This window comes from Sminthopsis crassicaudata, chromosome 2, assembly GCF_048593235.1.
Source record: "Sminthopsis crassicaudata isolate SCR6 chromosome 2, ASM4859323v1, whole genome shotgun sequence".
In the NCBI taxonomy this organism is placed as follows: domain Eukaryota; kingdom Metazoa; phylum Chordata; class Mammalia; order Dasyuromorphia; family Dasyuridae; genus Sminthopsis; species Sminthopsis crassicaudata.
The window spans coordinates 206,985,469-207,001,175 of record NC_133618.1 but is presented as its reverse complement, the minus strand read 5'-3'; the positions used below and the strand labels follow the sequence as shown (position 1 = coordinate 207,001,175).

Genomic DNA, 15,707 nt, shown 5'->3' with positions numbered 1-15,707 from the left:
AATTACTGTAATTTCACTTCTTTGTTATAGTGGTAAAAAGTATCTGGGGAAGGGAAAGTTTTTAAAGTAGGGAAAAATATTGATTTATTGAAGTAAATAATAGTAGTCTGTCTAAGAGTCCTCAAAGCATTCACTTAAATATTATTAACTCAGTCCTCAGATGTCTTTTTAAGATTGTTTTTTTAAAAGTATGCAAATAAAAAGGATTTTTGATAGCTTAGTTTCAAAAGGAAGCTCAAGAGGTACTGTTAAGTACTCCTACATCTGATCTTACCTTATCACAGAAGACTTTAATCTGGCAATAGGCTCTGTGAACAGGTTTGTTGCTTCGGTTATTGTAGCTGTATGTATCAATTTGAATGTTAAGGGGCAGTCCCTTCACACCCTTCTGAGAGGAGAAATCTGTGCTTAAGCAATTCACAGAAATGAAAACCTACAAAAAGAAGGAAAAGTTCCATAAACAACAAGTCATATACAAAGTCACATAATCACAATTAGAACAATTTACTGAAGTACCATAGTTCGTCTCATCAGAACTCATTTCTCACTGACCTAGGAATGTTGATTTTAAATTAAAGGACTGTTCCTCATTAACTTTCTACAAAGCATCTTTAAAAATATAGGAGAGGAAATTTTTAAAATTAGCATTAATACATTCATTGGTCAAAGGAATGATAGAATAGAAAAGGAAAAATTCATCACTATTTTTATTCTTCCCACCACATATTAATGTTGATTAGGTCAGTTGGATTAAACTTTTTTCATTACCTGGTGAGTCTTCAATAGGATAATCTTTATAAATGTCCCCAGCTGAAGGTACACGCGAATTCTAATAGTAACTTAAATAGCTATCTTTTGGGCATCCATCACTATTTTTTTCTATGTCTAACTTCCTTTTTTAAAAAACAATGGTAGCAATAGCACTTTCCACCTTATTTCAAACTAGCAAAAAGTCCCATGGGACTGCTATTTTCATGTCATTCCTGTGGTGAATGAAAAATGAGGTCTTAAATATCAGTGGAAATTAGGCATAATCAATATTATCTAAGAGTGTTCTTGTCATTAAGGGCAGCTAGGTGGTGCAATGGATACAGTTCCAAATCTAGTGTCAAGAAGATTTACTTTCTGAATTCAAATCTGGCCTCAAACACTTACTAGCTAGGCAAGTCACTTAATCCTATTTGCCTCAGTTTTCTCATAGGTAAAATGGGCTAGAGAAGGAAAGAGCAGACCACTCCACCCCAAATGCAATCATGAAGAGTTGGAAATGACTGAAACAACAGTACTTGCCCTTTCTTCTGTTTTCACTTTAGCAGAAATAAGTTCCAAAGAATTCTTAAAGAAGTAAAATCCATAGTTCACTTAAATTCATTATCTCATTACTAAAATATGCTTATGAAGACATATTTGATATTTATAGGTTGATCATAAAGATGTGTCCAACTTTTTTTGTAAAGATTCATTTATATTTTATTCACTTATCAGTTTGGGGATGAGGGATAGGAGAGAAGCAGGATAATGAATTCTGTAAAGTATATTCTGTGGTATCATGTATCACTTTCTTTTATTTGTTCTAAATTTATGCCATTTGATTTTTAAGGGGTGCTTCCTTGTCACAATACTTTGGAATTTGTGAATAATACCTATATTTACCTTACCTATGTTATTTGAGGGCTTTTATTATGACCCACTTTGCTTTTGCTTTTCCAGACCAGACTGAAAAAAACTTCCCTCCTTCTTCCCTTCCCTTGGAAAAAAAATCCCTTTCTAGATTTTTTCTAATTCTAAGATATTCTTGAGGAATAACAAATAATTTTTAAAAGTAGGATAAGGCTTTTCAGTTTTGTTATCAATACTCCTTTGATGATAGCAAATACCCTCCAGAAGTTGGGTTATACAACCCAACTTCTTATACAACCAAGTCCTTAAGGAACAATCTATTAAGAATTTCAGGTCTTTTCCTCAAAGCTTTTGTGTATATAATATATAACATATAGAGATACATTTAAAGTCTGGTCCTTGACAAAAAAAACAAAAACAACAAAAACAAAAACTACTTCTCTGTTGATGTTATGGGGCTAGGAATAATAAACAACAACAATCTCAAAAGAATCAAAAACACAATAAACCAAAATGCAACAGAAACATGCATGCTAGATATAAGGAAACTGTAGTATATTTCCAATGATAACTTATTCACAAGAACTGACATGAAAGATGTTATTAAGATAGTTAATGGTGAACCTGAAAAGACAACATATGTACCTCTTGATTTTCATAATGACACTCTAAAGACACCAAAACAACAAGACTTTTTATGCAAATTCTATGGAGGATTTTTTGGGAAAAAATTTTTTAAATCATTTGAATTCCTATCACTTTGCATTCGCTGGCATGGAAACTCAGGTGAAGAGTAACAATAGTCTGTTAACATCATGAGGCCATGAAATTAATGGCACCTCATAGATTAAACCAAATACTTCCCTAGCATGGTAATCCTACCAACATGGATATGAAATCTTCTAGACTGGTGAATGGCAGTGAGTCTTGTACTTATTTGTGTCAAAGACTATGAAACAAAGAAAAGAAAATTCAAAACATCTGATATGTCGAAGGAATATTGATACATGCTATTTATAACTAAACTTTAATGAGTTGTGGGAAAGTTTTCCAATCTATGGTGTAAACTCTGATGGGGGCATGCAGAGTAAAATAGCCAAAAGTATTACAATAACAATTCCCATATAAATAGATCACCCTTTTTTAATGAAGAAATTAAAATCAAAGTCAACAAAAGCAAGACTTACATGAAGAATGGAACCTTAAATCTTAATGGGAACTAATTACCACCACTATTAACAAACCAGTGTACTTACAATTTCTTTTGTTTTCACTTTAGGAGACATGAACCAAAGGAATTACCATGTTAAATCAAATTCACTATATAAATGATTATTACACAGATAATTTAATATGATATGCACAAATTCACGGTATTGTATATACTATCATGATCCATTTTATGGTTTTTATTTTGTTGTTTATATGAATTTATGAGGTGTAAAAGGATATATTTGCTTCTTAAGATTCTGTAACTATAAGTTCTATCCATACACATTAATACATGGCTTTATTAATAACTAAGGTCTTTTTCCCTTTTGTTAATATCTTTCCTTCCTTATAGAATATGAATTATCATTCATGTGCCAAGTTAGCATAGAATGCCAGAGGAAAAAAGTTATAAATGATCCTGTCAGAGGGCTTTAGATCCTCACTTGAAAGGATGTTCCAAAACCACACTCTTAGCAATGACCAAAAAATTTAAAAGAAAATCTTTTGGGGGAAGATCCTTGTCCATTTTGACTAATATACTATATTCCTATGTAATTGTAATTGCATCTCTTTTTTTTTTTTTTTTTGTTTTCAGCCTAATCAAGAAATTTTCACTCCAATTTCTTCCATTATTACTTCATTGACAAGAGTCCCCAGGGCCCAAATATCTTTGTAGTACCTCAGATTACAAATGAGATTGCTGATTGCTGGATTGGAAAACATTCCATTTTTACATCCTCATCTCCCAAAGATAATTCTGAAAGGGGAGGTAACAGATAAAACCTTGCTCCATGCTAATCATCATCTTAGCACCCCCTAAAATAGGAGAATATCCCTAAAACATGCCTAAAACTTTTCCTATACAAATAGGGGAAGCTGAGAAGTCATCCATGGGAGCTGCCACATCATCTCCTGCCCCACTCTGGTTGCAGATTGGAAGGGCCACAGCCGCCTTCACTGCTCCAGTGCTCCAGATAACATTAAAATTCATTTTCACATTTAAGGCTTTTCTATCAGTCTTCTTCTTTTCCCTTTGGAAGTAAAGAAACTGACTTACTACATGACCCCTCACTCTGAAAGGCACTTACTGCTAAATATAGGAATTAAAATATATAGGAAATATCAAATATCCTACTTAGAAAATTTCTCAAATTCACATATAAAGTCCACATTCAAACTGCTAAACTGAGTGGCCCTAATACTTTTCATGAATACAATCTGCCACCATCAGCTGACTTAGGTTCATGACAAATGGGCTGTGTCATCATGGTGTTTGCTACATTTTCATATTAAGTGTTTAAGCAAGCACAAAGAATCTTTGTGCAGAAATGAAAAACACAAAAAATTGTTATATTTTACCACATATGTGGTATATGCCATATATTCTAGTAAGAACAATAAGCTGTATTTTTTTTAAACTACCATTTTAAAAAATGAAAATCATGCTAGAATGGTTATAGAAATTACCTTCTTCAGAGTAAGATGAATATATGTGCAGAATATGTTGGCAAAAGAAAAACTTTTTCAGAAATATTTTTAGTAAGTAAAAACAAGTTTTTCTCACAAAAAAAAACACATCTGGGGTACCAAAGGATTACTTATATCATATAAAGTTGCTTATAGAATTATAGAAGGCCTCTTTCAATAGGAGAAACAGTAGTGCTATCTGCAGCAACTGATATGAACAAAATGACACCCAGTGAAATGTGGGTAAAGCAACTTTAAATGGGCAGTGACAGAGAAAACAGTGGGAAGAATAGTCTATGTGCCTGAAGTACCAGTTACCTGAGAAATTGAAATATTTCTATTTCACAATGAAAAAAATGATTGCAGCAACAGCTGTGGTTAGAACTGCTCATTTGATTATATATGTACAACATGTTGAGGCTGTTAGGAAGGTGTTACTTTGTGAGCCTATTGCTTACTATGTCACATGAGGAGAAATTTTCAAAATGACCAATGGGTTTCTTAATGAATAATATACTGGAATGACATAGATAGAGCTCATTTCATCTCAGGGCAAATTAGAAGCCTACAAGTACTAGTTAAACTATGATTTCTTACAAAATATGGATAAATTGCATATTTCACAATCACTTGCATTTAGAATATGAATAAGGTGTTATAAAATTTTCAACTTGTTGCAAGAGGCATTCCATTAAAAATATGACCTATGCAAAATTGTGTATAGGAATTGTTGTTCAGTCATTTTCAGTCTTGTCCAAATCTATGAATCCATTTGGGCTTTTCTTGGCCAAGATTCACCATTTCCTTCTCCAATTCATTTTACAGATGAGGAACTGAGGCAAACAGAGTTAAAGGACTAGCTCAGAGTCACACAACTAGTTAAATGTCTGAGGCCAGACTTGAACTCAAGAAGTGATGATACAGTAACAGAAAATAGGAACCTATTATTTCAAAACATACTGGCTTTCTTCTGCGAAAGTACTCTGAAGAATATGTGAGCAAAAAAGAAGAAATCACTAAATTTCTTAGTGATCATAAACATGAAACAAATTCATTTTGTAATATAAGTTTCTTCTTCCAAAAGTTGTATATTGTATATTTTTTGGGGGAATAAACCAACTCCTCTAAATAAATCAATATAAGTTAAATATATAAATAAAATAAACCTAAATAAATCAGACATACTTTTATGATATAAAGTAATTAAATTTGTGAAAAATTTAAAGTTATGATTAATACATTTATAAAGTAATATTTATGTTTACCAACTTTAAAAAATGACCATCTTAAAATCAAATGGAAGAAAGTAAAGATCTATTTATTAATTACTTAATTATTAATACTCAATGTAAGGAAATAAAAAGAGAGCATCTAGCTGTTCTTGATTTATTCAAATTACCTGGCTCATATGAACAATATACTCAGATCCTTATAGAGCTGTCAGACATGACTATTGAACTACTGTCAATTATACTCAAAAGATCATGGAAAATGAGAGAGGTTAACAGACTGGAGAAGAGCAAATATCCTAATTTTTTTTTAAAGAGCAGAAAGTCTGCAAATGATAAGGTAAAAGCTTTACTTTGATTCCTAAGATAAATTCTAGAAAAGTTTATTAGTTGTTGAACATTTACAAAGGGAAGCAATAATTACAAAAAAAAAAAAAAAAAAGCTTTGTCAGGAAAGACTAATCTTATTTCCTTCTTCTATAAGATTTCTAAACTAGTAATGGGGAGAATACTATGGATATGGTTTATGTAGATTTTTAACAAAATTTTTCATAAATTATCTCATAACATTTTTGAAAAGATGGAGAAATACAGATTAGACACAATATGATCAGAGAATGCAGAGTACAGAATGTAGATGGCCAGTTTCTAAGTTGTGGTTCAATGTCAAAGTGGCAAGATGTTTCTCGTGCAATATCCCTGACATCTTCACCTGGTTTTGTGCTGCAAAGGCTTGAATAAAAGCATGAGGAGCATGTTTATCCATTTGCAACACAAAACTGAGAGGGACAGCTAAGACAACAGAAGAAAGAGTTGGAATCCAAAAGAATTCTGAAAGGGTAATTCAAAAATTCAAAAAGGATAAATGTAGTATTGCTCTTAGATAGGAAAAATTCAGCTTTATAAGACTAAGATGGGGAAGGCACAATTATATGCAATAGTTGTTTTGAAAAAGATCTGGGTATTTTAATGGACTGTGAGTGCAAGATGAACCAGCAGAGTGATGTGGCAACCCAAAAAAGCTAATGCAATCTTGGGATACAGTGAGGCACAGTTTCCAGGAACAGGGAAGAGACAAAAAAAAAAAAAGTCTGCCCTCATTAGACTTCACTGAGAATACTGGGTTAAGTCCTGTGCAAAGACAAGTTAGAGTGTGTCCAGAGGAGGGCAACCAAAGCACTGATAGGCTTTGAGTCTATGAACCTTGAGGACTGCTTGAAGAATTGGGCATGGTCTAATCCGAGGAAAAAAATAATCATGGGAAACTATTCATGTATGTAAAGGTTTGGTTTTTTTACTCTGCCTAAGAAAAAGGGATTGGACTTGTTCTGTTTGGCTCCAAAAACAATGGTTAGACTCAAAGTTTATGGCCAACATGCTGGAAAACAGTTGGGATTCAAAAGAATATTGAAAGGATAGGGAATTGGGCTGAATTTAATAAGATGAAATTAATAAGGATTAATGTAAAGTTGCAAAGTTTCAGAAGTTGCAAAGGCAAATTTAGGATTGATGTTAAGAAAAAAGTTTAAGAATTCAAGCTGTCCAAAAAATGGAATGTTTGAGATAAACTGCCACAAGAGATAATGGAATGCTTCCTCCTCTGTAGAAGTCTGCTTAAAGACTGAATAACTGCTTGTCAGAGGGTGTTCCTTTTATGGATTTAGCTGGATTATATAGTTCCTGAGGTTTCTTTGATCTCTCAGATTCTGCTATTCTGTGAGTAGTGCATAGAAACAATTTTATTTTACTTTAAAGATTCTGATATTCTAAATGTTAATAAACAAGAAATCTACTTGTCATGGATAAGAACTATATATCTGAATAGACATGATACATTGAAACAAGCATTTGTATGTGGAAAAATAATTATATTTTGGCTGTTAAAACAATTTGTTTTTTACTATTAGTAACAACTTTATATGAATTTAATGCTTATAGCTGTTGAAAAGACAAAGAACTTATTTTTGATTAATAAAGATCATTATGAGTTGAAATTACAATGATGTTCTTCCTATTTTGAGAAACTTTGTGCCAAAAAAGAGACCATCTATCAAATTATTTTATAAAGGCAATGTTTAAAGGTATAAATATTAATATGGTTAAAGAATTCATAAATATGTTATATTATTTTATTGTATTGTATTGTAAATGTAATTTATTTTATTGTATTTTGTTTATGACTTATGTATCATAAAAAGTGTAATAAATTATTAACTTTATTTGAATAGAATCTGAGCTAAGAAAATTATTTCTACAGATTATTTTATTTTTCAAAAATGTGGACATAGGCATGAGTTTTGTATTTTTAAAGATGATATGGCAATATTTTCACATAAAATTGCAAACTACTAAATTGGAAGTTACTTCAAAAATGTCCTAAAAGCTTTTTATCTTTTAGGAATCCCTCTAAAAATGTATTAAATAATTCTTAAATAGTACTTCTGTACTAATAGTACAGTAGTTCTACAATAGTAGTAGCAACTAAATCTTAGTGACAAATGATCTAAAAAGTCACACCAAGTTATTAGGATTCTCCTACCCAAGTGAAATTCCTTCTGTTTCATTAAAAGTAATATAAGATGTCCTATCACCATGCTACATTTTTACTATGTACACATATACATGTGTCTACATGCACACTCTTCCTAAACAATTGTTATTGTATATTGAACCATATTTTATTTTTTGGATTACATTAAGTTATTATTTTTTATTATAGCTTTTTATTTACAAGATATAAGCATGGGTAATTTCTCAGCATTGACAATTGCAAAACCTTTTGTTCCAACTTTTCCCCTCCTTCCCCCCACTCCTTCTCCCAGATGACAGATTGACCAATACATGTTAAATATGTTAAAGTATAAGTCAAATACAATATGTGTATACATGTCCAAACAGTCGTTTTGCTGTACAAAAAGAATCGGACTTTGAAACAGTGTACAATTAGCCTGCAAAGGAAATCAAAAATGCAGGCGGACAAAAACAGAGGTGATTGGAAATTCTATGTAGTGTTGAGCCATATATTTTAAATGCCCTGAAAGAGCTTAATCATTAAAGAAACCCTGAGGTGAATATTTTAGAAAGAAAATCATTGCCTAATTTTATTCTTTCTTTTCTTTCTTTCTTTCTTTTTTTTTTTTGGTGATTTTTCTTTTTTCTCCTCTCTGAATTTAAATGCAATGCTTCGAAGCCTATCAAACTGCCAATTTCATCTAATTAGCTTTAGTTTGGGATTAATCTACAGCAAAGGAGCACCACCCAGCGGATATTAATGGCATTAATGCTTTCTAATTGCCATGAAGTTTTATGTTCCAGGTTCAGGGAACCCTAAGTTTACTGTATTTTCTACCTGTAATTTCTAATTTGTGGCCCTGAGATGCCATGAAGAAAGTGGGGAGGAAGAAGAATGGTTCACTTGACCAATATTGCTTAAAGTGCCTCAATAGAATAGGCTTTTCAATCACATCTGCACTCTGATATTCAAAAATTACAGAACTGGAGGGATGTGATTTAATTTCTTCATTTTACAAATTAGAAAACTACAGCTACCAAAATCATTTTGGGGAAAGGGATGTGTTTCTCAGTGTTTATAGTGTTTAAATCCTAATTTAGAATAAGTATTATTAACTTTCTTGCCACCATTCCCCAACCCTTCTGTGCCAAATGGACCAGCTTAAAAATTCCTCCCCTATGCTTCATGCAGTCCTGCCTTTGCTTATAATATTCCCCTTATCTACAGTGCTTTCCTCTTCCCCCCATTCAATACCCTGATATAGTACTCACTTTCTTAATGTATTTCCTGATCACCCCAGACAATAGTAATCTTAACGCCTGTACCACTGCTTCTCTGTATCATTCGTTTGTACTTCACTTGTACTTGGTGCTGTTCTTTATTCTTGTATGTAAATATGTCTTGTATCCCAACTTAGACTAAAATGGAGATGTCTCTCTCTCTATAGATATAGATATATCATATTTATAGATTTAGACTTGTCTCCTATAAAGGGAAGGGGTTATACTATATATGTGTGTCTGTATGTGTGATATAGGATATGGAGATTACACATATATCACTATATCTTACAGATCACATATGTAGATCCCACATATCAACTCTAGGATATAGCCTACAAATATATCCCATATAGGTCACATATATAGGATATAATCTATGTGTGTTCATACACACACACACACACACAACATGATATAGAATATGGAGATCATGTAGTCCTTTCACTTTATAGGTAAGAAAATCAAGAATCAAAGAAATGACAGTATTAAAGGCCTTGGAAACAAGAGAGCCAGGATTCAAAAGCTCAGTTCTTCTGACTCTGAATACATGTTCTTTATAGCGTGCTACTGCTAAGAGGCCTAGTAGGTCTTATCTTACATTGCATAGTAAGTTTTCTGAAATCCCTTGCAGTATTACTAGCAAGATCCCTTGAAAATAGCAAAGGCTCAGTCAACAGTATTGGACTCTAACACTCATCTCTAACACTTTCTAGATCTAAAATTTTGCCATTTGTTGGTGTTTATCGTGACTCTCCTACCACATTATTTCCTGGTTTCTAGGTGATGGTTAAGCAATTTCAAATAACAGGCTATAGGAATAAATACTGGTATATAATAACCTTAAAATTACTCTGGCAGTTTATATTGAATGCATTTGCTTCTTATTTTACATAAAAATGTACTGCCTACAATATTATACTTGAATGGGACTGACTGGATGAAGTATTTCTCAGTATTGTCACATGATCCCTGTTCCCAGAACTTTGGACCTTGACAGGTCATTTGTTCTCTGGAGGAATGGACTTTGAACCTGAGATACAGGAAGTTGTAGGAAGTGACATGACCTGTAGGAGGCAGCCGGCATTAGTGATCATTGGTCAAGGATGGTTACATCCTTTTAGGCTATCCAATGAGAAGGCACGAGTTTTTTGCTTTTAAACCCTGGACAAGCCAGAAGTGGGTCAGATTCCAGGAGCATATGGCGGGAGCATGGGAAGCCTAGGTGTGTGTCTGGGCCTCTCCTTGTACCTGATGAACCTGTCCCATACAAACCATTATCAATAAAATACAAAATTTGAATTGTTTTGTCCATATTTATAATATCTGTCCTGAGGCATTCCTCTCACCAATTATCTTTTGTAATCAGCAGGCTCACATCTGCAAACCAGAGTTAACATGTGAGGTTATAACTGAAGATCAGAGTTAGAAAAAAAAGCAGGGTGGGGACCAGGTAGGGAAGAGAGACCTGATTTGTGCAGACCATTCTTTGGCATTACTTAACAGGTACTCATTAAAAGAAGATTCAAGACAGAGTTCTGTAGTAAGAAACAACTGAACTACCTTCTCTCAATACAGATTGTGTACTTCACTTCCCAAACAGAAGGGATTTTGCTTGGTAAAGTGAATCTTAGTGACATCATTTACAGAAGCATATGATCCTCAGTGTTATTCCTATGAGAATTTTGGGGCAATCCAACACAAAGTACAGTCCTGCCCTCCCTCCCATTTTAGAACTTCTGTCCAAAATAAAAGAAACAAACTTTGGTCAAATTTTAAGAGAAGAAAAAAGACACTTCAGAAACCCCTTATTCTCACCATTATTCATAATTATTTGTTATCCATCTAGATATAAACTTTTTGCTCTTATAACTTACATAAATTTATTTCCAAGTTGGTACATTTCTAATCATTTCATATGAAGATTGTGGTAATTATGATGTAATAGCCTAGTGTACTAGGCAGGATAGGGAGAAGGCATTAAATGAGGAAAATGGAGAAAGAAAGAATTTTCTGGGCATGGGCCAGAAGTATTAATGCACTCCTTGAACTTTCTCACAACTGCCTAGCTACTTCCTTACGGAAGGCAAAGGCAGGTGGATAAACCATGGAAAGAAATACTAGCAATAGAAAAGATGTGAAGGTAATTTGCTCGAGGCTCTTTTGAAGGTTGGCACTGTAAATGAAGTGATTTGACATGTCACTTATCAAAACTGCTAAAAACCAAATAGTCCCTACTGAACTACTATGTGGTATTTAATGGCATAAATTTCACTCTATGCAATAAACGTATAAAATGATTTTGTAAAAATAATTATTCTGACTGTAGCATGAGAGTTTATAATTTAAGGGAAATTTTGGCAAATCCTTTTGTAAAACTAAATCCCACAAGTGACATAAGCATATAGAAAATAGAGTGGATGTCTATCAGTTGAAGAATGGCTGAATAAATTATGGTATATAAATGTTATGGAATAATATTGGTCTGTAAGAAACAATCAGGAAGATGATTTTAGAGAGGCCTGGAGAAACATATATGAACTGATGCTAAGTGAAGTGAGCAGAACCAAGAGAACATTATCTACAGCAACAGCAAGATTATATGAGGATCAATTCTGATGGATTTGGCTCTTTTCAAGAATGAGGTGATTCAAGCCAATTCCAATATACTTGTGATGAAGAGAGCCATCTGCATTGATGATTGAAGAGAGCAGAGGACTTTGGGGGACTGAATGTGGATCAAACAAAATATTTTTTACCTTTTTTCTTGTTGTTTGATTGCTTTTTTTTTCTTTCCCATTTTTTTTCTTTTTTGATCTGATTTTTTTTTTGTATAACATTGTATATAACATGTGGAAATATGTATAGAAGAATTGCATATGTTGTTTTTTTTTTTTTTAATTTTGTTTTGTTTTTTTTTGCTGAGGCAATTGGGGTTAAGTGACTTGCCCAAGCTCACACAGGTAGGAAGTGTTAAGTGTCTGAGGCCGCATTTGAACTCAGGTCTTCCTGACTTCAGGGCTAGTACTCTATCCACTGTACCACTTAGCTGCTCCTGCACATGTTTAACATATATTGGATTACTTGCTGTATAGGGGAGGGGGTTGGGAGAAGGAAGGGAGAAAAATTTGGAACATAAAATTTTGCAGGTTTGAATATTGAAAACTTTCTGCATACATTTTGGAAAAAAAAACTATTACTTCAAAATATACAGAAAATATAGAATCCCATTGTGCTAACTGTTGACTGAAAAAGAATATACTCAAATAAAACCAAATGTCATTTTAACAGCTCTCCAACATGGGACCTCCCATATTATTTGCTTGAATAATAGACATAAAAAACGGAAGTCTGGTAATCCTCTGTTTAAATTTCTGTGGCTTATTTAACCATAAAAACGGAGAAGATGTATGCTTATCACTGAGCACTGAGCTCAATAGTGCAAAACTGTCACTGAGGATGCCCCTTGCAGATTACCAATGAAGAGGGATTATTAACTCTAGATAATGAGGATCTTCAGCTACTACTATTGGGATGATACTTTGTTAATTTCGCCAATTCCCAAAACACTTCAAAGCTGTCTACACAATTTCCATAATAATTCAGGAGAATTTTGTTTAAATACCTATTAATGAAAAATAGCTATAGTCCAGAAGACAACATAGAGTTAAATGAATGTCTTAGAGAGTTGGTAAATCAGCATACAAATCTTGAACAGAATACAAATAAGGACCAAGAATAGGAGCCAAAGAATCTAACCAGAATGGATTGCCTTTGGAAAATCATGCAATGTTTTCAAAACATATTTTTCCCTAAAATAAAGGCTCATCTTTTGACTATCAGTATTCTTCTGGGGATTCTGCATAGCTGTGAACCCAAATCTCCCAAAATAAAATTACATGTAACTAAAACAACAATAAAAAAGCATAAGATGCATGTAATAAAGGGACTGCAACTTGTTACTGTGAAAAAATGAAGAGAAGAAGAGCATGGAGGATGTCACAAAACATTCAGCTATATGATCAGAAAAAGATGCGAGCAGGTAATGTAGCATAGGAAGACACAGAGCTAAGTAAGTACTAAAGTTCTTTAAAATCACTCAAAACTCAGGGGCTACGGAAAAATAGGTTCATTGATACATTGTTAGTGGAGCTGTGAATGAGTCCACCTATTCTGTAAAGCAATCAGAAATTATCTCTCCCACTCCCTACCCTAATTTACTAATCAAAGTATATTTTTTGTTGCTTTGGCGGGGAATCAAACCTTTTCCTGCTCCTGCATGGCAGGTAAGAATTCTACCACTGAACTATGAAGAACTCACACAGGGCAATTGCTTTTAAGGTGGTCAGAAAAAGCAATACAAGGACACAGTCAAGGTCTCTCTTAAGAACTTTAGAATAGATTGTATGACATGGGAAACACTGACATAGGATCACCCAGCATGGGATGCCCTCATCAGAGAAGGGGCTGTGTTCTATGAGGAAAGCAGAATTGAATCAGCCCAAAAGGAATACAAGATGCACAAAATAAGAGAAGCCACCCCAAATATTCCAACATGTGGCAGAGCACTACGAGCTCATATTGGCCTGATAGAGTCTGTCACACTCTAATGTGGTGATGACATTTTGGTCCTCTTTGAGTAAGAACAATAACCAACCAATCAGTTAATCACCCTTCCATTTGTACTCTTAAAGTCCAGCTATACCATTACCCATCTCTTGAGATAAAGGTGATAAACTAAATATTCAAAATGAAATGCATTTGGGGATGGAAAGTGTGGGAATGTTTTCCTTTATGTGGCATTTTAAAATAAAATTTTGTGAATTTTATTGAAAATTTATAAAAATTACGGTTTTTGCATTAGGGAAAAGAGGTAGAATGGAGAGAAATAAGTGCTCATTAATTGGAAAAAATTAAAATCTCTTTTAACTCTAAAATTCTTAAATTCTATTATACTTGTGTTTAAAACTGGGTGGGTATCCATAAATATAGTGCCTTCCCCCCCCTCCCCCCCGAGGCTGGGGTTAAGTGACTTGCCCAGGGTCACACAGCTAGGAAGTGTTAAGTGTCTGAGACTGATTTGAACTCGGGTCCTCCTGAATTCAGGGCTGGTGCCCTATCCACTGCGCCACCTAGCTGCCTCCCCCCCCTTTTTTTTTTCAAAATGCTCAAGTATTCTTTTTTAACATTTGGCTATTATACAATATGTTGGGAGATAAATTAAATTCAAAGATCATCAGTAAAGAAGGGTTACTTTAGAGAAAGGCTGATCTATTGGAAAAATAAACAACCTTGTCATAATAGAGTTAACAACAGCAAAAAATCACTTCATAGTTTTAGGGTAAATCCTAATATATATATTTGCTGAGGCCATTAGGATTAAGTGACTTGCCCAGGGTCACACAGATAGGAAGAGTTAAGTGTCTGAGACCAGATTTGAACTTAGGTCCTCCTACAGGATTGGTGCTCTATCAACTGCACCACCTAGCTGCCCCCCTAAATCCTAATATTTCAAAGAGAATTACCATTAAGAATGAAAAACATTACATGATTAGATATGATTAACATAGGCTCCAATCTCTCCTTTTCATACTGAAATACCTGTTCTCTGTTCTCTGAACTCAGCACTTCACCTCTTGCCTCCCCATCTTCTGAACAGGTTGTCTCTGGGCTTATAATAATTCCTTCTCCTCCATCTTTGCATCTTATAATGAATGCCTAGCTTCAAGGCTCAGCTCATGGACCATTCCCTTTGAGAAACTTTCCTCATCCTCTTAGTTTGTTTTTTTCTTAGCTAGTTTTGAGATCTAGAAACTCCCTCAGTTCTTCCAAGGTGGGATGATCTAACTCTACACAACATACTCTATTAAATCTATTAGTTGTAGAAACCACTGGGATTAGCACTGAAGCTGAATCCATCTGGTAGCCAGGGTTTTGTATTTAGGAAGATGGTATTCTTCTGGCAAAAGCACCACATGCAACAGAAGGCATAAAAGGGATCATAAATGTAAGCTTAGATTCATTTGAGAAGCTATAGGAATTAGTTTTCTTTTAGCTTCTCTCAGTAGGCAGTTACTTAATATACTTTGAAAAGGTATGCCACATCCCCAAGAGGACAAAATCTTACACAAAGTCATCCAGCGTCCCCAAGCTATAAAATGGAGACATTAAACCCATTTCTCATATTTTAGAGAAACAGTTTCTGTAGATTTAAGTATAAACAAACAAAAATACCACCAGTCTTTCTTACAAAGTATTAGAATGATAGGAATGATAGAATGGAGGAATGGTAGAATTTTAAAAGGAAGATGAATATGTTTGTCTCTTTATTCATTTCTCCCTTCTCCTGCAAGAAAAATTTCTTATTTTTTTTAATCTGAGAACTAA

The 15,707-nt window shown here is 33.7% G+C and overlaps 1 protein-coding gene across 5 annotated transcripts in view; it reads right to left on the bottom strand.

Moving 5' to 3' along the window:
- GRHL1 (grainyhead like transcription factor 1) overlaps positions 1 to 15,707 on the bottom strand; it is a 78,914-nt gene that overhangs the window by 28,918 nt on the left and 34,289 nt on the right. For all 5 annotated transcript variants that reach the window (XM_074288119.1, XM_074288118.1, XM_074288115.1 and 2 more), the window contains exon 9: positions 275 to 433. In XM_074288119.1, the coding sequence (XP_074144220.1) occupies positions 275 to 433 (159 nt within the window). The remainder of the gene's footprint in view (positions 1 to 274; positions 434 to 15,707) is intronic.